At 40.9% G+C, this 27,638-nt stretch overlaps 2 protein-coding genes across 5 annotated transcripts in view; both read right to left on the bottom strand.

The window, feature by feature from the left end:
• Window positions 1-484: 484 nt before the first annotated feature.
• Window positions 485-8,227, bottom strand: Patr-1 (Protein associated with topo II related - 1). Of its 2 annotated transcripts, XM_043430685.1 has the most exons (9): window positions 8,082-8,227; window positions 7,014-7,211; window positions 6,478-6,928; window positions 6,285-6,382; window positions 5,991-6,092; window positions 4,773-5,543; window positions 4,494-4,697; window positions 3,940-4,203; window positions 485-3,837 (listed from the first exon to the last, which is right to left on the bottom strand). In XM_043430685.1, the coding sequence occupies exons 1-9, from the start codon at window positions 8,118-8,120 to the stop codon at window positions 3,580-3,582; spliced, it is 2,385 nt and encodes a 794-aa protein (XP_043286620.1). In that variant the 5' UTR covers window positions 8,121-8,227; the 3' UTR covers window positions 485-3,579. The 2 variants fall into 2 exon arrangements, with proteins under 2 accessions (XP_043286620.1, XP_043286621.1); XM_043430686.1 differs by lacking the exon at window positions 5,991-6,092.
• Window positions 8,228-9,017: 790 nt separating this feature from the next.
• LOC122417286 (titin homolog) overlaps window positions 9,018-27,638 on the bottom strand; it is a 42,762-nt gene continuing 24,141 nt past the window's right edge. For 2 of the 3 annotated variants that reach the window (XM_043430670.1, XM_043430671.1), the window contains 21 exons: window positions 27,060-27,538; window positions 26,642-26,805; window positions 26,184-26,454; window positions 25,829-26,074; window positions 25,500-25,632; window positions 20,882-21,099; window positions 20,678-20,810; window positions 20,181-20,337; window positions 19,960-20,091; window positions 19,355-19,708; window positions 18,647-18,833; window positions 17,611-18,304; window positions 16,334-16,496; window positions 12,727-13,095; window positions 12,263-12,563; window positions 12,043-12,184; window positions 11,598-11,797; window positions 11,315-11,467; window positions 10,926-11,049; window positions 9,776-10,691; window positions 9,018-9,539 (listed from right to left, as the gene is read on the bottom strand). In XM_043430670.1, the coding sequence (XP_043286605.1) occupies window positions 9,307-9,539; window positions 9,776-10,691; window positions 10,926-11,049; window positions 11,315-11,467; window positions 11,598-11,797; window positions 12,043-12,184; window positions 12,263-12,563; window positions 12,727-13,095; window positions 16,334-16,496; window positions 17,611-18,304; window positions 18,647-18,833; window positions 19,355-19,708; window positions 19,960-20,091; window positions 20,181-20,337; window positions 20,678-20,810; window positions 20,882-21,099; window positions 25,500-25,632; window positions 25,829-26,074; window positions 26,184-26,454; window positions 26,642-26,805; window positions 27,060-27,538 (5,769 nt within the window). In that variant the 3' untranslated portion in view covers window positions 9,018-9,306. The remainder of the gene's footprint in view (window positions 9,540-9,775; window positions 10,692-10,925; window positions 11,050-11,314; window positions 11,468-11,597; window positions 11,798-12,042; window positions 12,185-12,262; window positions 12,564-12,726; window positions 13,096-16,333; window positions 16,497-17,610; window positions 18,305-18,646; window positions 18,834-19,354; window positions 19,709-19,959; window positions 20,092-20,180; window positions 20,338-20,677; window positions 20,811-20,881; window positions 21,100-25,499; window positions 25,633-25,828; window positions 26,075-26,183; window positions 26,455-26,641; window positions 26,806-27,059; window positions 27,539-27,638) is intronic. The other variant, XM_043430672.1, reaches the window with a different exon arrangement.

Raw genomic sequence — 27,638 nt, 5'->3', positions numbered from 1 at the left:
ACACCACGGTCGTGGGGCAAGAATGGGGATTGGGAATGGGGGTTGAGATTACGGAACATTTTCGGTATTCTTGAGAAATGGGAGCGTGTCTGCGGTAATCGTGTTTTTGAATGTAATTTTATTTAATTGTTATTGCACCAAAGAAAGATGATCATCTTAATAATTTTGAATATAACGAAAGAAGAGCGTTCTCTGCTCGATATTCGATTTTACTTGCATCAATGTCAAAGAAATAAAACAAAAAGATTCGAAAGAACGAGATGACACGTAAGCTCTATCAGAGAGTTGAAATATCATAAAAAACATCCACGAAAAAGCCACGACACGTTTGATCAAAAAGCAGAGTTCCTCTAATCAAATTGTGTTAGATAAAGTTGGATTCAAATTTTTTTCTAACCAAATGCAATCTGAATACGAGATCCAATGAAAAAAAATTTTCAACATTTGTAGGTTAGGATGTCAAAATACCCTGTTGAGACTTGAGTTAGGATGCAAAACATTTATTTATGACTTTGATTTCAAATTAGATCAATTTTGTACATACACAACTATAACTAAATATATATATTTATATATATTTTCGGCAGCATCATAAATTTACAATCGTCTTTTACTTCCCCTCTTCGTGTGTATTTCTCCGAGACTCACTCTTATTTTTTTTCCTACAAAGTATTATACGCAAGAGAGGCATGAAAATGTTGATTAATCGATAGATTGTATTGAAAAAATAAAAAGTTCATGAATTAACGTCGAGACCCTATAGGATTAATCACTATATTCAAACACAATAAACGTAATAGTTCTATATAAAAATATATCTCTAATTTAAATACCTCAATAAACTCAATAGCAGTTCCCTATTCAACTCGACCACTGTTTTTTTTTTCAAAATTCACTCAAACCCTGTATTTTTTTTATTTTTTTTTTTTTTTTCAAGGCTGCGCAAACTATAATAACCTTCATTCGTTAAATTACAATTGATTGAAATTCTTGATAGACAATGCTTTCAATTCTGATTTGTTTGAAAGATGAAAAAATTTTCTATGATAACTTTACTCTGCAGCTCATCTCAATGGAGAAACCACATTCGAAGGTGAATACATACTTCTAGATGTAAAAAGTCTAAAAAATGGTTTTTTCCGTTCGAACTCGCAGAGTGATGAAACGGAGATTGTTCGCAATTTAAGTATTTTCAACATTTTTTATTTATGAAATCTCTCAAATTTCGCAATATTCAGCGATTCCCAAGGAATCTCATAAGTTCAAGGTTTTGTAAGAGTTAAAATGGGCTGGAGCAGTAAAGAGTGGAGTTGCGTTATTTTCTTATTTAACAATTTAACCAATTTTTCTTTCAATCGTAATTCCAAACGTATATTTGAGGAAGCATCAATACTTGGCTGCGTTTATGTTAAACGTGCTCGAAAGCAAGCCCTTGTAGCAAAGATATGTAAAAAAAAAAGTAAACGAAAATTATTTGAAGAACAACGAAAAATAGACAAAATTCAAGAGCTCGTGAAAATCATTTATTTTTCTTCGAATTCTTGTCACATTGAGCACTGTATCATGACGAAAGCACTCCACAATTGCCATACTACATTCCCTATTATTTCGTGATAACAATTGTAGTGAAAAAATTCATTTTTTTCTCTCTGTACTCGTGTACTTTCTGTTTTATTCTTCATTAACACACTAAAAACTGCGCAATTAGTGATAAACGTTGTTAGATTCTCGACGCCTATTATTGAACATATTAATCAATAGGTTAAGTCGAGGTCATTTTTCTTTAACTGTTTTTTTCACTATGTGTTTTTATTCGGTATCGCAGTTTGATGAATTTGTACGTTCCGAACGATGTTCAACACAACAAATATCAGTCAACGATCGATCAAGAAAGCTCAGACGGAGCATCCTTTAAAATTTATATTCAATTTTACGAGATAAAGGCTCAACTTAAAAGTTCCCCACGAAAAAAACAAAAAACTAAAATCGAATAAGACTCGCTCTCTTTCCGAGTCCATTGCCTTAAAATCAACGGGAATTAATTCAATGCTGGATCTTCGAGAGAAAAAACATTCTATTTTAAATTACACGATTTTTGTACAAGTATTCCTTCGTCACTTTTCTTCTCTTTGCCTCTCTCTCTCTCTCTCTCGTTGCCCGGTTACTTTTTTTAAGAAGAATATAGCGCAACCTATGGGCCTCCGAATGCAAATATTTTATTTTTACTTTTATCGTAATTAGTCTCTCGTTCACAGAGCTTTGACCATCTCTCAATATAATCGAAAAAAATAATAAAACGAAAATGTCAGTTGCGTTATTAACCCGACGAATGATCTCCAAAGCATATTACAGAGATTTACGGGACAAATACGGAAAAAAAATTGTAATTATAATGTGAATAATAGTTATGATAATAATAATAATGATATTAATAAAAAAAAAAGTCAAGACAATAGTATCGTCTTCAGGGATGGTTACATTAGGCACGTTTCTTTTTCCCCCTTAAGGATAACAAATTTATCAACCACTGCTGCACATTCCTCTCGTACGTTTGTCGATTATTTTTTTTTTCGTTTTCAATCTGAGAAAAATTTCGCGTTTCTTTACAGTTTTTCAAATGATTCGTATTGAAAAATCTCTAATTTCATTTGAAGTCTGATTTAAAAACGATTGAACGTTGACGATGGTAAAAGCTGGGAAATCGTTAGTTTCGATGATAAAATGCCAATGCTTTATTTTGGATAGGAGATTTTAATATGATTTTATGCATGAGGTCGAAAGAGCAAAAATGGGGTGGGAAAAAATATTAAAAATATTGAAAAATTTTTCATATTTTCGTAATTTCATGGAATTGGATAAATGAAAAAAGGCGATTTTTCATAGAATTTAGAAACGCAGAACTGCTCACTTTCGTCTATAGTCGAATTTTTGAAAAATAGTCTTATTGGAAAAACAAAGACACAGAATCGGAAGAAGTGATTGAGACGACGTTCGCGGGGGTTTAGTAAAACTGCAAAAAATGTTATCATAATATTTGTTTACATATTCTGGTCAATGAGCGTGCCTGCGAAAGTTTGAAAAAAAAATCTTAATAAAAAGGAAACGAAAGAAGAAACAACTAGTATTTACAGACACGAATTCGTAAATTCATATTTACAAAGAGGGTCGCAAATGATAATTGAAAGAAACAAAAAACATAAGAATAAACGTATTTATAAATCTATAGATACACATAATTCTTTATCGAATTCGTCGAAGAAACCCAAAAGACAACTGAATGTGTGCAGCAGCTCGTTACGATAGTTTTGTTTTTGTTTCTTTTCGTTCCCTTTGTATAGTCTCTAAAATATTGTTATCAACGATAATTTTTTCCATTACTCCGAGATAATTTGTAATTGAAAGGAGAGCGAGCTTGTGCGAGCTCTTCAATAGCAAGAGGAAATCTCGATGCAAAATTTTCTTTTTCCCCTTTCTCCCTTATCTTTCCTTTTTCCCCTCATCCTCTCGCACATATTTGCTCGCGAATGAAAAAATACTTACAATCAACTCGGAGATAAAAAAAGAAAATTTTTTAGCAGTCTATCGAGAAGGATTCGCGTCGGTCAACAATAACTCCAACGGGGCATACCTCTCGGTAGAGAGATTGCCAATTCGGTTGAGATGCTCGTTAAGCGTGTTTGCCGCGATCGGATGGCAGGGCGCCACACTCGGTGGCGACGAACCAATCGCGTCCGCCAAACTTATTATGAAGTTTGACCATTCCGCGGCCTGTTGCTTCACGCTGAAAACAACGCTTTCTGCTTGTTCCAGCATCGAAGCCATCACCGAAACACCGAACTGAAAGTCAATAAATTGTTTTAAAACTCAAATCAAAATGCTCGAAATATCGCTAGAAATAATTAACTGGCTAAAATATCGCTAAACAAAAGAGAAACCAACCTTGTTGGTTACAGCGAAGGAAAGGCTATTGGTTTTGGTGTTATGATTTAACGATTCCGTAAAGCTCCTCGCTATACGAAGAAGTACAAAAGATTCGTGCACCGTTTCGAGCCAATTGTGAAACTCGGGAAAGAAACGAGTCAAGAGATTGGGATCGCGACGTCCGATTATCGGCAAATTCCGAATCAAACCAACCCACAATTCCTCGAGTTGTTTCGAATATTCCGTTACGCTTAGATATGGTAAAAATCGTAGTAATAAAGTCTGAAATATAAAAATGATCAAATTAAATTACAAACATTGACGAAAGTACGTTTTGACCCACAGTCAAATCTGCGGTTAGTACATGGCTTTGAGGATCTTCCGAGATGTTTCTTCGAGCAAATTCAGTACTTGGATGAGTGATCAGCCACGTACTAGCTTGCGATGATTGGGATGCAAAACAGTTTTTTCTGAATTTGTCATTGTATGAGTCAACTAAACTCAATCAATATAATAGAAAAGAGATTTTCAAGATAAAATATAGTGTACATATAGAAGAGAATGATTCGAACCTTTCCTTTACGGATACTGAGTATACTGGCTAATTTGTCCTCCTCTAAAAGTTGCAAAAGAGAGGTGAGCAAGGCATTGATCAATTCTCGAGGAGTTTTTTTAACTGGCTTAGGTTCTCCCTCTTCGGCTTGTTGCTGCTGTTGTTCGGCTAAAAGTGCCAACGGATTGTTGGCATCCTCGAGTTTTAATTGAATTGTGTAAAGCTGAAAAAAAAAATTTCAATTGATATTTTGTTCTGCCAAGGCTCTGATCAGAGGGGAGGAATTAAAGCTCTTTACCCTCTCGATTTCTAGGAGACGTTGTCGGGTTTTTTTAGTCTCTTTGGCCTGAGGCGGTGGATTTGCTTGTGGATCACTGTTGGGAACTACGTCCATGTCAATGATCTTTCGAGGAGCTGTAACGCTTCCGCACTGAAGTTTGCCCAGGGAGTTTTCAAATTGGGTAGGCGTGTAAATGACCTTAGTGGTGAAAACGTGCTGAGATTGATCTCGATCTTTGGAATCGCGGTGATAACCGTTGTTGTTATGGTGTTTCTTTTCTCGCTGCTCTTGATTCTCATTTTTCTTATTTAAGCGTTGGCAAAATACGGTGTAATAATAATCATCAACGTAAGGCTGATTTGTATTGTGTTGTAACAGCTGTAAATTTGTCAGCCACTGCTTTTCTCGAGAAGTCATTAGCCCAGCATACTCATCGTAATCACCAGATTCATTGGAGCCGTTCATATTCTGCGAATGATGATGATGATGCTGCTGGTTGTACCTCTGATTGTTACGATTTTGATAAGGATATTGGTTGTCCTTAAAAAATGGCTGATGAGGTCCTTGCTGATCGTTTTGCTGGTAAGGTCGATTTTGCTTGCGCTGATTCAGACCGTGCTGTTGATGCTCTCGTTGTTGCTGATTCTGTTGTTGCTGTTGTTGTTGCTGTTGATGGTGTTGTTGCTGATGATGCGAGTACAGAGGATGGTTGTTGGAGAATTGTGACAGCATCGGATGCTCGGAAGGGCGTAAAAATTGCGGTGGTCCTAAGCTCGGATGTGGTGGTGGCTGAAATAAAAAAGTTCAATTCAGAACGATTTTTGCATTTGTTTCTCCTAGATGCTAATAATCCTGATGAGGTCTATCCGCGAAACTCGAGAACAATTCGCAGTTGCAAAGATTTTTTTATTTCTAGTTGAAGCTTCCACAAGCATTACTAATTCAAAGTTTTAAGTCAGAAAAAATACTGAAGTAGAAAAATTCGTTTGGTTCTTTGAGAAATTAACAATTTCAGTATTCAAGTGTTATCAAAAATGCAGAATTAATCAAACAATAATTTTGTTTTTTCAATTTGAAACATATCGAAACATAACCTCATTTATGTGACGATTGATAGAATGTGCACGAAAATTAGGGAAACCCACGTTCTAAGTTACGGCGTGAAATTAGTTTCGAGTCAATTATGCACGTCCTAATCTCTCGAGCGCTCAACGCACCCAATATAGACATACTCACCGGGTTACGCTTGTGTACGCTCTGAGCGTAATCCGCAACGCGGCCTGACACATTTTCGTCAGTACGAACGACTTTTTTTGTCAACGTTTGTTTCAAACTTTCCTGTACACCGGAAATAGCCAGTGAAAAAATAACCAGGAAGATATAGATAAAAATCAGTTCCCATAAAAAACAGAAATTATTAATTGAACTTTTAAGAAACTAGAAAATCTATTAGCAAACTACACACAGTAGATAATACTCTAAGAAAAGGGCTGTGCATTTATTGTCTAATTCGTAAATCGTTCAACTCACAGGAAAGAAAGTACCATGTGGCTGTTGACGCTGGTTTCCATGCGGTATCATTAAATGAGGAGGAGGCAACGGATACCTCAGCATATTTCCGGTTTGGTCTAAAGATATTTAAAAAAACGAAGAAACATTGAAAAACTTTCACAAAAATTTAGGAATCTTGAATATTATGGAAATATCAATGTAATTTTCGTACTGGGCAAACCTCGAGGATTTTGCATAAATTGTGGATGAGGCAGTCGCAATGTAGGTGGTGGAACAACCGAATGCGGGCCTTGGAGACCCAATCCAGGTGGAAAACGAGGTGGTGGTGGAAGGCCATTCAATAAGTTTGGTGGGAGGTTCAACTGTTGTTCGCCAAGGGATAACGAGTCGAACAAAAATTGTCCTCCCAAGTGTTGTGGCTGTTGTTGCTGGATCAACGGCGGTTTACTAAGACCCGGAGGCGGACGATTTATTATCAAACCTCGCTCCAATTCTTCTACGGTGCAAACATTTTTCAACGATGTCAAAGTTTGAGCAGTCTTCTGACGTTGAACAGGCAAATTTGGGGGACTGTCCCAAACACCCGGTCTCGGTACAATTCCATCCTTCTCGTCAAGCACCAAATGCGAAAGATTGTCCTCGATATCGATGTCGATTCCATTCTACAATACAAAAATCACAAGATTCATCAGAATTTGCTATTGTGTATTCTTGTCCTTTTACTTTTTGTCTCTAAAATAGTCTGACCTTGCTGTCACTCGTGTTATGATGTTGCAGTCTCCCAGATTCGGTGATTTGAGCCAATTTTTCATGATCTCGTTCCCAGTCACCAGCTGTTGCCTCAGAGCCAAAAGTCTCGTCGTTCAGGGCATCGTACTCTTCTTCTTCTTCGGCTATTTCTTCTTCTTCTATGGGACAATCTATTCCGTCGTCCAATCCTTGGCCCTGATTCGTTCAAAAATCAAGTTGTTTATTAAATATTGTTTACTCCTTGCAAACATGGCTCAAAAAAATGTCAGGATACCCACCAAATTTGCTATTCAATATGTATTAAGACTAGGCATGCTTTCCTGATTTTAAAAGATATGTCGTTACCAAAATATTTCGTTTTGTATCTGAGCTTCATTGATAAATCAGGGAGGCGAATTTGGCTGGGACAAGCTATACAATAGGTTTGGTTTTTATTCTTTTCATTGCACTTATAGAATGGTATTCCACAATTAAACGAAGACGAGAATGAAAATCGTTTATCAATTCGTGTTTTCTATCAAGATTTCTGAACAAATACGCAATTCAGAGTTTGTTAACGTAACAGAGAATTAAAGAAATAGAATGAACAGCATATGTTTTAAAATAAAATTATGAGCTTGTTGACGAGATGTTAATCAGTAATTCGAGGAAAGTTCGAGAAATGACCTATCCGAGCAAAGAAGCAGCGTGATAACAAGGTTATGTCTATGAATTGGTGATGAACGAGACAAGAAACGGGTAATGATGTTCGAAACTATTGCGAATTGATAAATGAATTATTCAGAAAATTGAGCTTTTAAAAACAAAATTGTTTGAAAATCACACGAGTAAAATGTATTACTCAAAATATGCTGAGGTAAGGGGATCTCGTATTTTGAATACATATTTAGCACAACCAAAATAAAAATATATCTCGGATATTAATTTCGCCGCGACGCGCGACTGCTAGTATAGAAACGGATGAAAAAAAAAAAGTACGGTCTCTGCGTAATCAGGAATAACACGTAAACTCGTTACACCGGGATTGATTAAAATTTGAAAAATTATCCAGAAAATATTACTTACTGCTGCCGATGTATCAAATCCGAAAAAAGAGTCTGCCATTTGTTAAAATTCAATCTACAAAATGTCATGTTCCGAATAAACGTCAAGCGCTGGAAAAGACATCAGCTGTCATGGCGGATATTACAAATGGTGGAATGACACACAACTGCTGCTGCCAAACCAAACGGATGTTGCCTACGAATGTGGACAAGATCACTAGATACCAGTGGCGCTATGGCAATTTTCTAGCACATCGAGAACAACCTCGTGGCGCCATCTTGTCAGTAAACCATTTACTAACTACCTGTTTTCAATTTGCTTGCTATTTTCAAATCGTCTTTCGATCGTCAATGAAAGCTCTCATTGACCGTTGCAAAACTAAACAAAAAATGTACCTTTGTGCACCAAAACTTACTTATTGGGCACAAGAATAGAGTCAAATCAAAGCAGAATTTTTTAGAGATCTATCGGTGTCAATTACCAACTGCATGTTTATCGAACGGTTTTGTCCTCCTCGAGAAAAATCATTTCATAGTTGCACCTCCAGTTATCGCCAAATAAACGAGAAAAATAAAATTTTCTCTCATCATCACCAATTTTTTCTGTACTTGAGTTGATTTACCAGTAATGTGTGAACAAAATTATGCAGCTTGCTTCTTATAAAGGATGCAATTTAATTCAACTATGACGAGAATGAAAAAAAATTTCAGAGTTCTTTAACATAGGATTTTTTGAAGGATTAGTTTTCTCTACGAGTTCTATGAACGTTTCTTTTTTACAATCTTTAATGATTCTGACTGTAGGTACGATAAACGAATGAATTTTAATGTACAAATATTAATTGTGTCTATGATTTTATGGATGCAACAATGGGTCCTACTCCTCTCCTCGTCAAACCTGCAATTAAACATACGAAAGCAGCGAAATAATGTGAATGAAGAATTTAGAACATGGATGTGACGTATAGACATGTAATGTTTACACACATACAAGGCCCAAGTGTTTGTTTTTCCAGACTCTAGTGAAATTACATCGTTTATGTGTACACAATTTTGTTTAACCCAAAAATCGAGTCCTTTCCCTCGCGTGATGGACTTTTCGTCATTGTTTTCCTTTTGTCGAAATAAAACAAAAATGACTAATCAAAAAGTATTAATTCCATGAGGCGACGTCAACAAGTGTTTCGAAATATCGGGAGACGGTTTTTGAGATTCTTGTTCGTTCATTTCCTGGGGAGGGGGAAATTTTATTTGTTCCAAAACGCAAAAGCCTTGCGAATTCGCTCGTTTTGGGGTCTCGTCTCTGGTACAATCGGTTGGCTTCGATTCGTTGGGTTCTGATGCTGCTGTTTTGCCGATGAGGAATTATTCGTGTCATCGACTTTCTCGAACATCCTCGCCGTTCGGCTAACGCTGCCGGTACGCACGAAGGGGCGAGAACGTCCGTGTGTCTTTAGCCTTGCATTCTCATCTTCCTCGTCTGTGGAAAATAAACGAAAATGCATTGAGACGCGAAAAAAAGAAGCCTGAGCAGTTACGCACTTTCAGGATTTCAAAGAAAATTCATTTTCTTTAAATTGCTTGTTGCTCGAGAGCCCAACAACAAATTCCTTTCAATAACTTTTTGAGCCTCGAAAAATTTAATGGTTTTATAAGAATTACGTTTTGGACTGTGTTACATTGAAATAAGGATTCAGAAATAGCGAAACAACACACCTACGAGCAAGGAATTGTTAGTTTTACACCAAACTTTAGTAACGACGGGCGTTCTCGGGCTCGTCTCTGTATTTTCTTCAACGTTCTCGGAATGTATCGTAGAAATTTCTCCAGTATTTTCTCTCCTTTTTGAATTTGTAGCGAGGACCTCAATTTCTTCGTCGCGACTTTCTGTCCTCTCAGCTTTCGTGGTTGCTTCAATTACTGTGCCCCGAGACTCTCTGGCTCCCTGAACAAGCTCGTTTTCGCATTCTCCTCGTTGAGTCTCAGTGGTAGCAGCCTCGTCGCTAATTTCCAAATTGACGAAGCTGCTGAAACTTTGTTTTCTTAAGATTTCGGTAGTGAACGAGGTCACTGAATCTCCCGAAACGAGATCCTCGATTACGTCATCGGCGGTTACGCTGGTGGTTATCTCTTCGATGCAAGTGTTTGAAAATTGAGTCGAAAATTCGTCGTTTTTGATGAAATCATCGAATTCCTGGATCAACGGGGACTCGTCATCGTGCTCATCGTCCTCGGAATTTCCAGGATCATCGAGTTCCGTCACAGTGAGGGGATCCTCGGTAGAAATGCCATTTGAAAAATCCTCGTCTTTGGGTATTTCCGGTTCAGGAAGATTCGCAGTTTCCAGCTCGTTTTCAACCTCTTCGGCTCCCCCATTTTCATCATTCGTCATCGTCTCCTCCTCCTGGTCAATGGACTCTAACTTTTTTTCAAAGGCATCGCTGACCGTTCTGTCCTCGATTATGACGACTGGTTGAATGGGCTTAAAACCCATTCCGTTTCCCGTCACGTCGCTAAATAATTCGTCGTCGAAGCTCGTTTTAGTTGGTGACGAAGCAGCTGAAAGATTCTTTCGACTATTTGCCGACAGTATTGCCATTCGGCCCAGAGCTCGTATCGCGTTTCCGGTTTTCTGTTTAAACAAATCAAACAAAAATCGCACGCACACACACGCACATGCTCTGTACAAACTTTGAATGCACACGCTCGATTATTCATGCATCAGAGAATTAAACGTTGCAGCGCGAGCTTACGCTTCGTTAGATTCGTTGCTAAACGTCCGTAGCAGCTTGGAACGCAAAATCACTTTTTTACTCGACAATTAGTCCAAGCATTTATTGTGTTCGTCAGGTCCGATGACTCTTACCTGCCACTTTCGTCGGACGATGAACTTTTTGAGTTTGTCAGTTGGAAGAGCTACGCTGCTCATACATTCTGCTTGTTGAGCCAACCACGGATGCTCCAGACATTGTTTGGCCGACATTCGCAGCCTGCCGAATTGAAAATGAGATTTAAAAGGTGATTAATCGATTCCACATGCCATTTTACGCAGTGGGTAATAACTCTTTACAATTTCTCAGCTTCAAAGCTAATTCTATTACTTTGAAACAGTCCCCTAGGAAATGTCACTGCTTCGAAGCGTTTGCCCTCTGAATTGTGATTATCATTCGATAAATCGAAGTTGAGAAAGAAAAAGTAGAGAGCAGAGCAATAAAAAATTGATAAAAATCAGCAATTTTCCAGTGAAAAACCTACTCTTTTCGTTTGATTAGAAGAGCGCTTATAAAGTCCTTGGCCTCAGAGGAAATGGCTGTGAAGGCTTTGTCGTCGAAGTCAAAATCGGCTCGGGTTATGTTTGCGAAAGTTTCGGCGTCGTTGTCTCCCATAAATGGGGAGAGACCGGTCAATCTGTCAACCAAATTTGTCTTTTACTTCATCAATTCAAGTATTAAACGAATTTCGAAATTGCGTGAACGAAAAACACTAGAAATATAATGAGAATGAAGCCTCGAAGAAAACAACAACTGAAAATTCTTACAGAACGTAACAAATGACCCCGACGCTCCACATGTCCGACTCGGTGCCGATTGGCTCGAAGCCTATTATCTCTGGAGGAATGAATTCTGGGGTGCCGAACAGCACACGAACCGGAGTGTCCGGATTTAAGGTTTGAGCCAGACCGAAATCTATCAGTTTTATGCGATGGGACGTACGAGTGTGGCACATTATGTTTTCTGGCTGCGTTAAAAAATCATAAAAATTCATTTATTCGCCATCAAACAATTCTTAGTAACAACAGTTTTTATCCCTTTTCAGAATTAATGATGTAAGCCCTTCCGACGCTAATAATAAGGGCATAAATTAAGGAATTTATTTCATGAACTCAATTTTGAGTGCCAATCAACCCAGCACGAATTGCAAGATTCCCTTTTTTCGAGAACATTTATAGAATCGATATTCCATTTAATAATTACGCCAATCACCTTGAGATCCAAATGAACGACGTAATGATCGTGCATGTACTCGACACCCTCGCATATTTGTTTGACGAACAGAATGCTGTCTTTTTCAGTGAGGGTAAAATCATCAGCAACGACTCTCTCGAAGAGCTCTCCACCGGAAATGCTGATTGAATGAAAAAAATTGAATTGAGCGATAGAATAATGGGCTCAGCGACGATTCGAGGCTCCAATTCCAACTTACTATTCCGTGACCATGATCATTTCTTTGGGATTTTCGAAAGCAGCGGCGAGACGCAACAGTTTTGGGTGCCTGAGTCTGTTCATAATGCCAATTTCGTCGTGTACCTGCTGCCGATCTTTGGCCTTGATCGTTCGAACGAATTTCGCCGCGAGACTCAGTCCCGTGGATTTTTCAACGATTCTCCTCACAACGCCGTATCTTCCCTTGCCCAATTCTTCCTTTATGTCGTACCGCTCCTCGAAGTGACTTCCATCCTCGGGGCTGACGACCCGGGCCTCGAATGCTGGCTCGAATTCTTCCTCTGAAAGAAAACAAAATCGTCACAATCATTTTTCACGTTCTCAACGAAACTTGCAATTGTTTTCCATTTTTTTTTCTTTCTTTCCCCCCCCTCCCCCCCATACTCGAGGCCGTGAAAATTCTCAGTCAAAATTTTATTTTTTTGACACTTGAATATTTCCTACCCTCTTCCTCGATCTCGATTTGGTTGATCTCAGCAGTGAATACTTGGCCGCCAATTTCTTCGTCGTTTTCGCCAGGTACGGTGACAGTCTCGGAAGTCGCGCTCGGCTCGCTGAGCCCATGAGCATTTTCAGCCCTCACACGGAAGCTGTAAGAATTTTCAGGCTCGAGACCGGTGACCGTGTGACTGAGGGAGTGACGCGCTTCGGCAATCGCGATCCAGCAAGGCTCCTCGGAGCGTTTCATCTCGACGCTGTAACCGGTGACAGCGCAGCCACCGTCGTAAGAAGGCGATCTCCAGGTCACGATTGCTTTGCCCGATCGCGTTATGCTTTGCACGCAAGGTGTTCCGGCCGGTGGGTCAGGAACGCCTGGTAACGATATAATTATTTTCAAAAACCGAAAAAAAACGTACGGAAAATGACAGTCGGCTGCTGGCAAAAAAATTCCATAATTCAATTAAACTCGAAAACTTTGGTAAATAATACCAAACCCGACGAATTATATTATTCGCGCATTTTTTATTTTTATTTTCAGATTAAATGAAAAATAAAATTCTATTCATAACAATAAATTAAACAATTATTATTTATAATAATTGATAAATAAAGGAATGAATTGTTGAATTTATTTAGATTATTTTAGATAATTAGAATGATTTTAGTGATCGATAAGTTGAATCCACTCATTCGATTGAATGACAACAATTGAAGTAACTCGATGAGTTTATCATCATTTCAACGAAGACTGCATTGACAAAATTCTGAGAACGTCTCCGAACTTCTTCATCTTCTATTCTAATATTCAATACGCGATAACTAAGGTCCATTGTGTTCTGAAGTACTGGGATGGAAACGAAAGGGAAAAAAAAGTCTAGTCTTAGTCGAGATGACGCAAAAGCAGTGTAGCTGGGCGATGACGTAATTTTAATCTAGTAGCGTTCGTTAGATCGGAGGGCTCATACTCCAGAGAGGATTATAATATGGTATAAAGGGGCTTGATCTCAATATAATGTTCCCCTTCGTAACAATAGGCAGGTCAGAATCGAAGCGTCGTTAATGTTTCTTAGAGGCGATTTTTTCGTTGCTTCCAATATTCGAGTCGTTCTGTTGAAGCAAATCGAAAATTGTCTTCTTAGTTTTAAACATAACCGACTTTTTTATAGAGTCTAAAGATGAAATATTTTTGTAACGATTTGACTTGTTGGAACGAATGGATAAATCGAACGAAGGATAAAGGAAAAAAGAAAAGTCGATAAATAGTTTAGGAGGAACAAAAGAAAGGTTAAATACGCCACGAAAAATTTCGAAATTTTATGTTAATTTTTATATTGAATTGAACGTTGGGATGATTATTGAAAACACTGCGTGTATAGCTCAACGAAACGGCATACTCGTCACAATAGGCTGACCCAGTACATACACGAACAATACGCGTTTGGGAAAAACACGCGCGTCCTTGGAATCCGAAAACATTGATACCGAGCATAAAGAATTGTATATACGTAAGAGTTTTATGCTGGAAATTGGAAAATGTTTGACAGCTCGTAGGAAAACTTTTATTCATTTTTATCACAATTGAATGGATAAAAAATAAATTAATGGAAGAGTGATAAAATGATGAAAGAAAAAACACAAAGAACTCGACTGCTGGAAGTATCAATCGTTGATTATTATTGTTTTGGTCGCACGGAATGGATAGCAAGTGATTTATTCGAAGTGATAATTTTCTATTCACTTGGATGAGAAAAAACGAACGTAAATTACGTTATTTTATCTGTTTTCTCATTGAAAAAGCGAAATATTTGGAATAACGCAATGACTCACATGCCTCGTGTTCGCAGAACATTTCACAGATTAGTGCTTCTCGAAATTTTTTTTTCGGTTGTACAGCATTTCGAAAAATCGATATTATTCCATTAGTCGAAGAAGTAAAATAAATAAATTAAAAAATGAAACGCACGATTCACGATAAAGTCACGAATAAACACACACACACTTTGGCTTCGGTCCCCTCCGCACGAAAAGAAATATGACTTGGTACAATTTTTTTCTGCTCTCAAATCACTGTACGAATTCCACGAAACACTTGTGCATATAAAATAAATTCGGACGATAAAAAGGTACGAGAAACACGTATTTGAAATAAATAAAGGAGAATAACATAAAACTCGTAACCGTGACGCGCGGCAGTCGAGCCGCTACTGATGAGACGCATGCCGGTATAGAATTGCCTCAGAGCGGGCCAAACTCTACGTCACTCACGACGAAGCGCGTGCGCCACGTACACGCGCTGTCGCGCTAATGACATCAAAATCTTCAAAGCTACACGCAATATACGATTGTGTTATCGGAGACTACTGTCGTTGTCAGAAAGCCTGAAACTGGACCATTCTACGAAGAGATTCATACAAGGAAATCCACCCCGAATCGACCTCGAGTATCGCCCCGACAATTTTTTCTACCTGCATCCTTAGAGGAAAAACAAACTTTTCCAACGATTTTTATTTCATTCCTAACCTTGAAAATTCACAAAAAAAGATATTCCAAGGAACCGTCTAGATTCGCACCATTCGTAGGGCTAAAATGTCAGTTTTTCGATTGTAACTCACGAAATGTGCACAATTGTACGATCTTTGTGGATCGAAATTCGAAGAGAACAAAGAACGTGAAATAAACGAATAAGAGAGAATCGAAAACCCGCTGAGGTAAGCAGCTGACGATAAATTGATTCAACGACGATTCACTGGAACGTGCATTGTCAAAAGTTTAACGATATTCGTTAACTGAAATTTTCATCTGCCACTAAAAAGAATTGAAGAACGTGAAAAATAATGACTGAATACGAACAAAGAGAATTGAAAAAGTAGTTGCGACTCGAGATGGAATGGCTCGTGCCAAAAAAAGTATACATAAGCGGAATAGTCGCGTTACGAGTGCTTTTAGTCTATAGTCCCACAAGTGCGTGAGACAATAAGGGAGCCCAGTCGAGTCTGTGCCACTGGCGAGTGTGAGTTACAGATCGGCCTTGGAGATGATCCCTCTCGCTTTTGTGCTACGCTTGGCGCAACAGGCTCTCGGAAACTTCCCGTTTGAACAATGAAAATGAGAGTGAAAAACAGATAAATAGAAACGAAGCTCACCGGGTGTACGTTCCGGAAGAATCGCAGGTTTGTATACTTTATCGAAAACTTTCGGCTCTGCGGCGCACGGTCGACCAAAAATCACAACAAAATGGACGCGCAGCTGCGCGTACTCGGACGCAACTGATGGGTAAATACGCGGGAAAAAATTAACGAATTATGGTATTTTACGATTATCGAAATTCTGAGTAATTCGACGATTTTTCTTTCCTCAATTATCCTGGTAATTATCGAGTCTATTCTCTTATCGACGTGTCTCCGAATTCTTATCAAAATAACCGTTCGACACCTCGTAAAAAAGTAATGATGGGTCGTTTCTCAATGTTTTTCTCACTCGAAAAGGTTATTTTCATTCCGTCAAAGATTTCTCTGGAATCCTTCTTGCGTGCATAATTCCGCATTTCAGCATTTCGAATGCTCTGCTATAATTTCAAGTGCATGGAAGTGTTATTTTTATGCCCCAATACCTTCGACTGTGAGATTAACGTATCGGCAATCTCTCCCTGCGATGTTTTCCAACGTAACGGCATATTTGCCGGTTTGTTCGGTAGTCACAGCATTCAAGGTGAGACAAGTGAGTCCGCGGCTCGTTTCAATTTCGGCTTTATCGTCGTGTCTCACATCCCGACCCTGAAAAAAAAAAAAAAAAAACAAGAAAAACGAACAAATTGAAATAAAAAGTTTGCATAAATTACCAGCGATACGTACGCAGAGGAGAGTGAGAAAAAAAATCGCTCGACGTCGATCAGATAAAAATATTCGTGCCAAAGGGAAGAGAGAGAGAGAGAGAAAGATTTCCTTTTCGGGAATTATACCTAACGGCCAATTAACATTCATAACCTCGAACCAATCGACGACAAACGTACGTAATTAATGTCGAATTTGGACCGGTAATTGCCGCTCAAACGCAGTATTTTTATTTCTGACATACGTTTATTGATAAAAAGAAAAATAAAACGAATGCGATTCGAATGTTTTTAGAGGATGAAAAAAAGGAAACGAAAACATGTGATGGTGATCGAGTATCGATTATTTTGACACAAGCCGAAGAACACACTTCGATTGACTTTGATAAATATTCTCGATGGTACGAGGCAACAGACACTTTCTTGTTGCGATTTTTCGAACAGTCAAGACGATTCATCTTCCTACGATTACACTAAATTTTTTCTCTCCTTCTCTCGCTCTTCCTGGCCGGAGCTTCTCTCGATACGAAGCAACGAGATAAGGTTGCTCGTTTCTCTCGTAAAACAAGGAACATCGGTGTTTGGTCTCGCGGGCGCGTTATCGTCTCACGTTTGACTGAAATACAGACACATGTTCGCGAGAGAGAGAGAGAGAGAGAGAGAGAGAGAGAGAAAGAGAAAAAAAACAAACAAACGCCGTTCTTCGACGTTGGAGATCGCTTTTTTTATTCATATGGAAATATGCGGGCAAGCGCGATGTTTCGGCCTCGTTTTCTCAACGATAAATCCTGCGTGGAGTCCCGACAATTTTTTGTGTACGCGTTTGAGAAAGTCGCTTTTTTTTCTCTCCCACCAATAGCAACGAATCTAAACGAAAGTTGTTTTTTTTTCTTTGCCACGCTAACTTTCGCGTAACGTTTCGAAACGACGGTTTCAAGGGCCTTTGTTATCCAACCGAAATTTCTAAGCTTTCCAACGGATTTTTTTGGAAAATTGTACCAATTTAAAAAACCGTAATAAATTTGTATTTTTAATGAAAATTCCTGTTCGCAGCTCACCTTCCTCAACCATCGGACCCGCGGCTGGGGCTCGCCGTCGAAGGACGCGAGCAGCATGACCTTGGTGCCCCTCAGGGCGAGCAAATCTGCTGGAGCTGCGAGGATAACCGGAGCTCGAGGTTCCCTGGAACCGTCGACGGGAAGGCGCGAGCTCCTCGTCGTCTCGCTTTCGTTCTTCGATGCGGTCGACACTTGCAGGCTCTTCGCAACTTCCGCTTGGAGAAGTTCGTGGCTGCGACTGTCCGGGGCCGTCTTGTCGACGGTTTCGTCATGCAGCGTGACCTCCAAGTGCCCCGCCCGGGAGTGCCGGAGCTTGGCACTTTCACCGTTGCGCGAACAACTGTCCGGAGTCTGTTCCGCGTTGGGTGAGCGTGACCTTGAAATCGGGAGCCTCTTCGGGATCATCGATCCATTCGTCGTCGTCGTTTTTCTCGAGTTTACATTCGATCGATCATGCCCTGCGGGCGCTTCCCCTTGGACAGGCTTTTTACTCGTTTTTTTCGTGTTGACAGGACTGATGGGGATTCTCGTGCGGTTCTCCCTCGGCACGGAGGAACTTCGAGGCTTCGGGGCCGTCGGGACCCTGGGACTCGGCTGCTTCGCTCCCTCGGCCGGGTCGCCGCTTCTCGTCGCTCGTCTCTGCTTGTTCGTTCGTCGAGCCGGCTCCGGAGACTCCGTCGGAGGTTTACCGCTCCTGGGAGATCGAAGGAAAATGGTCAAATGAAGGAGCGCGTCGTCGGGGACGAAAGAGACGAGAATTCGAGGTCCTCCGAGGCGTTTTTTTCATGAGAAAATATTTGAAATCGAGATTGCGAATATTCGAGCACGATTCGTTCACATTTGCACACATTTTTGTGTGATTCTTATTCAAGGACGCCTCGACAATGAGCCCCGATGACGCAATGGCTTTCGCAACAATGATCTCACGCCTCGTCCAGCCAATAAGTTGCTGGAATTTTTATCGGGCTCCGCGTAAAACTAGAAATTCAAAGCCAAGTGGCAAACATTTGACCGAAAAACATTCCTCGAGACTTGCCTGTGTTGCCACCTCGGCAATGTCGGACTCAACGCTCCTCCTCGTCCGCTCACAGAGTCGTGAATGCTCGGCCGAAGATGAGTGTCACCACGCACCGCCATCGTTACTGGACTTCTACTGTAAATCGAATAAGTTCTCGGCGAGGCACTCCTCGTTCGAATCGTCCTTGGGAGGGAGCCATGACGCCCTGGAAATTCAACAGAAACCCCCGCAAGTCGAGCTCACTTTTACCAGGTTTCAATCATTCGAGATTACGGACAAATAAACGTAAAGAAAAGCAGTTAAACCTCCTGGCGACGTTTCAACTCAAGCTGGGGTCTGCACTAGCCCGAGCAAGAAGTTTGAGCTCGTATTTGAACACCAAATTCTTCAAGAATCGAACTCAAATCGCAGCTAATCTTTTTTACGAAGTATTTTGAAATTTCGAACGATTTTTTTTTCCAATTTCTATTATGATTACCAGGAATATTTAGTTTAGGAAGGGAGCAAGCTTCCAAAAGCGTAAACTAAAAAATTCACGCTCGTAATGCCGAAAAAAAGCGTTGAAGGTCAATAATTTTTTTATTCTTTGAAATATTTTCAGTAGAAAAAAATGTAATTTTGAAAATTTAGCAACAATTTTGCTAAGATCCCACCTAACTGTAATTTTGTGTGTAAAAATAGGCTGAAAGCTGCTCAAAGTCACGTTTTTTTTTGGATTCAACAAACCTTTGATAATTTCGAGCCTGGCAGTAGCTTCCGTTCTTCCAACGTCATTTTCCAGCGTGATTCTATAAAGTCCAGCGTCCTCGTGATTGATTTCAGTGATCTCGAGTATCCTGACATCGTCCTTTTCCTTGAGAGTTATCCGGGTGGTTGGCGTGACAGGAATCCCGTCTTTGTCCCAGGTCACCCACGGAGTTGGATGGCCGGCGATAGCGCACTGGAATCTTACGGTTTCACCCTCTTCGGCGACCCGATTGTGCGGGACTGCGTAGAACTTGGGACCAATCGGGAGTCTCGGTCGTCGGGCGATCGATTGACCGCGCGGCGTTCTCACTGCTGGCTTCAGCTCGCGACGACCTGGAAAAATGGAAGGTGATCGAAATTCTTCCAACTGACGTACAGGATCGATCCCAATTTTATTCGAATATGAATAATTTTGTCGTAAAATCAGATTGAACGACCCTTTGAAGCACCAAATTTAGTCTTTGGCTTAAAAAATCGTTAATTTTTTATTCCTTGTGCCAAAAAACTATATTCGAGACTCGAAAAGTCCAACCAGATTTATTATATCAACTTTTTATGTTTGCAGGAACAAGGAGAAAACTCACTGGGGACACAGGCAGGCGATAAGCTGCGAATGGGCGTTGATCTCGGGGTCGAAATGGGCGTCGATTCGGCGGAGAGGAGGCCAATAGGTCGTATGAGTCTTCGACTCAGTGCACTTTCTTTTCCCTCCGGGACTGTGAGACGTTTGGATAGAATGAGAAAATCTTTCGACTACGGCTATAAAAGAGGCGAGCAAACATTGGTAATGCCTTGAAAATCTTACCATCGACGATCAAACAAGCGGAGGTGAAAGCTTTCCCGAGATCGTTGTAAGCGACGCACGTGTATTCACCCTCGTCCTCGGGATAAACGTGCTGAATACTCAAGCGAGCTGTCTCACCGTCGAAATCAGCTACGAAATCATCTCCGAGAGGGAGTAACTGAAGGAACAAAAAGAAGGTGAAGCAGCGTTTGTGACGATTATCATTATAAATGGTAATGCAAATATTATGAGCGGTCGCGGCTCGACTTTTCGATTCTTTGTGACACAGCAGTTTCGTAAGATGAGTAAGTGGATTATTTAAAAAATCCAAAATTCCTAGTCATCCTTGGTCAGAGATACTTGGCGAGGTGCTTGAAATCTTTTCTCCTCCTCCTCCACCCGTCACCTCCGGGGAGGTTAATTTATGAGAAATTTCGATCCTCCAAAATTTGCTTCCACACCAGACTTCCAAAGAACCAAGTTTTGTCGAAATCGAATAATTCTAACGAATAAATTACCTTTCCAGATTTCTCCCATCGAACGTCCGGTTCCGGTGTCGCGTAAACCCTGCAGATGAGAGTGACCGCGTCCCCGTCACAGCATCGGAGATCTCGCAGCGGCCGTTTGATGCTCGGGAGAGTTTGCACCTTGCTGGAAGCAGGATTGAGAAGGATCGTTCATCGATCGAACGAAGAACAGAAAAACTTGGTGTTTCAACTGACCCGTGCTTGACCGAAGTGTGCTCCATGCTACTGTCGCTCTTGCCTTGTCCCCGGGCATAGATTTGCAGAGAGATTATAGCTTTCGCTTCGCCATGACAGTTTTTAGCGATAACGGTGTAAGCCCCGGTGAAGTCGAGTTTGGCGTAGGGAATTTCGAGCCGATACTGCGGCCCGGCACCGACTCTTCGGAAGTGAGCAGCGTCCCTGTAGTAATCCGGCTAAAATATTTCGAAGAATTAATCAATGCAGTCGGGTCTCTTACTCGAAGGATTTTTCGTCGAGCGTTGCATCATTTTTCGTCTACGCGCTCGTCTTCCCGTCGAGATCAAAGTACCCTTCGATCGCGAGATTACGTCGAGAGGGCGATACTCGAAGAATGACTGCGCAAAGATATAAATGAAGGGGACGAGGATATAAAATCAGCGAAAAGAATGAGCGTATCGCTTATTATCGTACGAGAGAAATGCCTTTGGACTTAAGAGCTGTCATCCATATAGGGAGCGAAAGTTGACCAACGTTTCTTGTACATTGTAACGCGGACGTACGAGCGTCAAGGGTTTTTCGTTTACCAGGGCTCCGTCACTCCCGAGGACTCTCGGACGGGACTGCGCACATTTATAAATCTAATTGAGCATAACGTTCGCCACGCTCGCGCGCGCGCGCGCGTGTGTGTGTGTTTTCCTTCTTTCTTTTCTCACTTTTTTCGCAATTGTCTTCGGCACTTTGAAATATACCCGCGGACCCGCGTATGATCTTTTGGAAAAAAAGAGAACGAACCGCGGGATAATCGTCGGTCCCCGCTCCTTCGGCAAACCCGAGAAATTATTAGCGAGCACCGCCGCAACGGTGCCTGAGATTTACACCGTCGACGTTTTACATAGAGCCTTTAATGACACAGAGACTCGCGAACACATTTGCTCATTACGCATGCCTCGTTTTACGAGGTCGATGAGGGATTAGCAAACACATTATTCGAGATATTGAGCGCGAGTCGAGAAACTCCAGATAATGAATTAGTTGTCAGATCGTAGTGGCTTTTTTGAATTATGCGTTTCACAGCCATTGATTACGACCCAACGGCCTTCGTACACTGAGAAAAAAAACATTTTTTCATTGAACTAAATCCATTTCGTTCGACGTACGTTCAATAGATTCATTTTTTTAGTCTGTTCAAGCAAATTATGAAAATTTTTATCGATGACCCGACCGAGTGGCCGAAGTTGAATGATTTTATTCGAACAGTTGTAATTATTTATTTGCTTACCGTTTTAGTTGCTTCGATAAACATTTGTTCGAAATTCGATTATGGAATTGACTAGAATTGCTTGTTGGATAAACAAATGAATTAGTTTACTTCGAAGGTCTTTTCTTGTCTCGACACTAATTTGTTTAGCCGTGGCAAAACAAAAGAAAATTTGTTTTGATTTTTAACGATTTGATGGTAATTATTCAGGCGACAATTTCACAAATAATTTCATTGCTAAAGTTCCCAGAAAAATAGGATTTCTCGTAATAGAAGTTTCTCCGATTAGGCTGTGAATTAAAAGTGCAGTGATTTCATTGAGAGAGAGAGAGAGAGAGAGATGCTTCTTTTGCAGTCGTTTTTTATGACGTTGAGGACGTGCGAATAGCACGAAGTACGCGACTGAACTGCGAATCGTCGTTGTTCCCCAAATACGAGAGTTCACCCATTCTCGTCGAGCAAACATTTAAACGGTGAGGAAAATAATTGAATAGGCTTCGAGCACGTCAGGTCCATATTGGAATCGTCCTGCTCATTTTAAACTCACGTGCGTTAATTCGATGCGATTATTCATTCGGTCCCACCAAATGTTAATGTCAAAAATTTAACAATCATTTCCCACTGACGTCAATCAGTTTATGAATCGAATTTCAAGACTCTATCAAACGATAAATTGAGCCAAAGATATCCTCGCGGTTTATAGAATTCTCGATGAAAAGTCTCAACTCAAATTTGAACATCCGATTCTCCAAAAATTCATTTTTCCTACAAAAGTGTTTCAATTCTCATTAAGAAATGTTTTAATAAGACCGAACATTTTTTTTCCAGGTTTTGATATTCAGGACTTTTGATTTGACAGCGATTCGAGCAAGTGGAAGTTTTGACCCGAGTGTTGTTCACCTAACTTCAAGTGTGCACTTTGAGGCCTGCATTTCTAGGATCGTTCAAAAAATTGTGAATTTTTTCTTCGCGCTCACAACTCTTCGATTATGGAGATGAAAGAAATGAAATTATGATGAATCATGGAAACCGAGAGAAGGATAAACAGAAAATTCCATGAGAGATGAACGAATATGAATAAATATACTCGCCAGGATCGAGGGACGTTGGTCGAGAGCCCTAAAAGGCCATTTCTGACCTCTCATAAGCCTTATAAAGTTAGGCACTCACTGACTCTTACCCGGGAGACTGTAGGCCCGTGTTTATCCTCCGCTTTGAGCACCGATTAATGCAAGCGATCAGCAGTTTTAATGAAATGCACTGTGCAGATTGGAGTAAGAGTGTATCGAGGCGTTGAGCGAGATAGTAACGCGATTTGTACTTTATTGGAAGTTAGAATGTTGCAAAGGTGGAGAAACGAAGAGTCCGGTTCGAGTTGCGATCGAGTACTGTCAGATTATAAAATAAAAAGTGGTCGCTCGCCGTACGGGAGGTGCGACTGAAGGGGGCACTGGTAGGTTCTCTGACCTCCTCGAGTCACAAGGGCACGTGGAGTTTTCTCTGCCAGCTCCAGTGCGAATAGCACTCGAAATGCATGAAAAATAACGAATAAAAAACTATTTTTTTTTCTAGCCCAAATGTTTTCTTCCATCGAAATCCTACTCTCGATGAAAACTTTGAAAAAATCTTTTTGTTCCAGTTCCCATGCCCAAGAACGTACGAGCCGAAGCTCCGGGGCCCCCGGAATCCATAAATCCTGCGGTGCGTCAAACAAAAAGATCGGAAAGTCCGAAACTGGCCGGCAAGCAACGAGAATTGTAGGAGTCTCCTGTAATCGGCATTTATCGCCTTTCGACGAAAGGCGAGTACTACACTGAGAGAATTGAAAAAGGAGATAAAGAGTGGCGAGTGAGCTTACCGCCGTTGAATCAATCACTCCCGAGGAGATAGACACGTCTATACGTCCACGTTACAAAACGTTAAAACATTAAAACGCAGAGAGAGAAAGAGAGAGAGAGAGCAACGATAAATGACAAAAGCTGTTGTGGTGGAAGATCGTGGGCAAAAATATCATTGAACATGGCTAAGTTTCTTAAGTAGTACGTTCGTGTGTGAATGTGTCAGAGATAATACTAGATCCGAATACGGGTATAATGTGGGTATGTCGCATTTCGGTTGGCAAATACCTTGACCTACATCCTGGGCACACGCTCAGTGTACGAGGCAAAAGTCATCCACGCGGGGGGATCGGGGCACGTATGTAGAAGCGAGCACCACGGGAGAGGACACGTCATTGGTCGATCCCTAACTGCGCAATCGACGGGTACAAAACACTCGTTCTTTGGCGAGTGCGCGATCTCGCGCCCCTTCTTCAGCGATCATTTGTCTATGAGTGGTTTCGCGCAGTAATCGATTTTTGACTGGGAACGAGAGCGCTCGAGAGAAGAGTTGGAAATTCGTCGGGTCCCACGGAGGCTCGCGGTGGCGAAATTTATGATTTATTTGGCAATTAATTCACGTGAAAGGAAATTCGGAAATGAATAAAAACGAGCTCGGATTATGTTGAATAATTGAGAGGAATTATGCTGTCGGTGCTGAGATGATGAATCGAGCTGCAGTCACGAGTTTCTTGTTTATATTGACTCTGTCAAACAACCAGCCTGAAGAAAAAATCCGATCGAAGAAAGATGTTGGCAATAAAGACCCTCGAGTTTAAAAACATTCCATGAATCTTTCATGATTGCACTGCTGCATCGAGACTTATCGAGAAAATAAATAGCCGTGTAGTTTGTGGAGCCGTTTTAAATTCGCTACAATTTCATCGGAATCGTCGCGACTAACATAGGAAGAGAATCGTCGTTGAAGAATTCTCGAGGGACGAGTCACATAACCGCGCTATCACGTAATCCTGACAGTCGTCCTCTGGGGAGGCCGCAGTGAAACTTTGCACGAGAGAATTTGTCCACTCGACTCTTCTCTCTCTCGCTCGCTTCTCTCTACGCTACGAAACACCAACTCTCGCGATAGAGATATTGAACGATCGAGAAATGCAATTCCGTACGTAGCGAGCCAAGAATTCTCTCGGGACACGTCAATCCCTCGTCACTATATTACTCTTCTCAACACTCGAGCTCAAATTCATTCACTCCAAACATTTTTTCCATTCCGTTTCCTCCCTCATTTTCGTACAAAGTTTTATTCTCACTGCATTTCTCTCTGCACTTCTTCGTCGGTTCTTTAAGGTTATTTTTCTCTTGTTTCTCTTTCCGCCTCTCCCTGCCCATTTGCGGAGTTTTACGAGTCCATCCCGGTGCTTGAACCTCGTGTCAAGAAATTTTATATTCTCGTGAGTGCCCCAAGCCCACGGCTACCCGTTTCACCATCGTTGTTAGCCGCTCCATTTTATTATTTCAATCAAATTTATATTTTTCTTACCCTCAAAAAGTCTCGGAGCCAAATGACTTCCGGCTTGGGATCACCGACCACCTCGCACAGTATTATGACCGTGTCGCCCTCAACCGCTTCGGTAGAAAGTGGTTTCGTCACGAAAAGTGGTTCTTTCGAGTATCTGGAAATCATTTTTTTTTTCTTATTTCAAAAAATTCATCACGTTTGATCATCGACGTAAAAATTATAATTGCTATTGTTTTTTTTTGTTTCAGAGTTTCAAATTGCTTCTGGCTTCGAATCCTGAATAAACATTCGGCCGAATGACCTTCCAAATGGAGCATCGATTTTATTAACGAGTAAATAAGTGCGCTTACGGTACATCCAGTGACTCGACAACGTCCGGTAACGACTGACTTATGCTCGATATTTCTTCGTCGGTTGAACCGACTACAGTTACTCTCGTGGTGCTCTCGGTCTGTCCCACCTCGTTCGTAGCTGTGCAGCAGTAGAGCCCTGCGTCTCGAGGGGTCACGTGTGCCAACGAGAGCTCAACGCTGCCATCGTGATTCAATGTCATGACGGTACTTCTGCTCGGACGTAATCGATGCCCGTCCCGATGCCTGTTTCATCAAACCCACGCGATAGCCACGAAAACAGAAGATAATAATTGGCCGAATCGCTCTCTTTGCTCGCATGAATATTCTTCGCAGATTATTTTGAGCTCATTACCAGACAATCCCAACTGTTGGATACGCTTCTATTTGCGCCGTCAATCGCAGTTCTCCACCCGATTTCACCGTGTAAACGGCGTCGAGGAAACGCAGGAACTCTGGCGCCACGTAGGCACGGATTCCCTTGTCGACGACCAAATGACAGCGGCAGGATACTGAACCGTTAAAATTACGAGCCTTCGCCATGTAAATACCCGAATCTTCGACGTTCGAGTGACTTATCTCGAGGGTGTGGAAATGCGACTCGTCGTCCCAGAAGGTAACGTTATCTGCAGAAGATTCAATTTCGTTGAATGAAAGTTTCGATTACCCCGTGTGCTACTGGAAGCAGCCAATTTTTTACTGTCGAATTGGGTTTTCAGTCCACTTCGGAGCTTTGTGAAATTGCTTTAGTTTTAATTAGGATTAAAATAATTCAAATAATGATTAGACTCCCAATGAAATTTTCATTCTCACCATCTGGGAATATTTCTTCACGGTTTTTGTACCAAGTCACTTCTGGTTCTGGATGCCCTGATACTTGACACGTGAGTCTCACTGGATAAGTCATTTGTACTCTTCTGTCTCGGAGTCTCATGGTGAATTCGGGTGGTCGCTCCTCGTTGCTCGTTTCCAGGGTTCTGTTATCGAAAACAACGATTAAGCTTCGTTCAGGTAAGATTTTTATTAAATTTTTCGAATTTTGACACTCACAACTGCCTTGTTCAATTGCTCGACGATCAATTTGAGTATAAATTAAAATCAAAACTCTTATACGATTGAATTGTAATTTTGATTGGAACCAAACTTTATCATCAAACAATTGAAATTATCCCTTAAAGCTGAATACTGAGATTATTTTTTTTGTTCTAGCAGAAAAGAGAAGGACGCATACCTCATTTTGCGTAATTTTTCATCAGCTTCGACAATTTTTGGATCTGTGACGACTTGGACTCTGGCAAAGGTGGAAACCCGTCCAGCAGGATTCGTCGCTTCGCAGACGTATCTTCCGGAGTCATTTTCCTTGATCGATTGTATAGTCATAGTGCATTTAGAGCCATTGTAATGAGTCATGTATCTGGGGTCTTGTAAGGAATCGACGTCGGTAGTGTCTCTGTACCATTTGACCTCGGCTTTCGATTCGCTTCGAACTTCGCATTCGAGATGGAGGAGTTCACTGCGCAGAGCTTTTAGTTGGCCAGGTAAGATTTTAGTGAATTCAGGAAATTTGACGATCTCTTGCACGGTGACGGAGCTCGTCATCGTCAGGGCTTCGCCCCATCCGTAACGATTTCGCGGTGTTATTCGAAACTTGTATTCGCCACCAGGTCGTAAATTGAAGGCGTCGAACGCGTTGACGGGCGTTATTCCAAGCTTCATTCGGGTCGCAGAACAAACAAAATGGAAATTAATCTCGTCTGCACGACCGAGCGGAATATCAAACGCGTATCGAACCTCGGAATCATGCTTTTAT

Source organism: Venturia canescens, chromosome 10 (assembly GCF_019457755.1).
Source record: "Venturia canescens isolate UGA chromosome 10, ASM1945775v1, whole genome shotgun sequence".
In the NCBI taxonomy this organism is placed as follows: domain Eukaryota; kingdom Metazoa; phylum Arthropoda; class Insecta; order Hymenoptera; family Ichneumonidae; genus Venturia; species Venturia canescens.
The sequence above is the reverse complement of the archived record's forward strand: the minus strand, read 5'-3'. Positions and strand labels throughout refer to the sequence as shown.

Bases quoted from the DNA above. Each gene is read 5' to 3' on its own strand.
- Patr-1 (XM_043430685.1), bottom strand. From the start codon at position 8,120: ATGGCAGACTCTTTTTTCGGATTTGATACATCGGCAGCA. The intron at 6,383-6,477 runs GTACGAAAATTA...AAATATCTTTAG, and splicing joins AAATCCTCGAGGTTTGCCCA to ACCAAACCGGAAATATGCTG. The intron at 4,698-4,772 runs GTAAAGAGCTTT...TTTTTTTTTCAG, and splicing joins GTCTCCTAGAAATCGAGAGG to CTTTACACAATTCAATTAAA.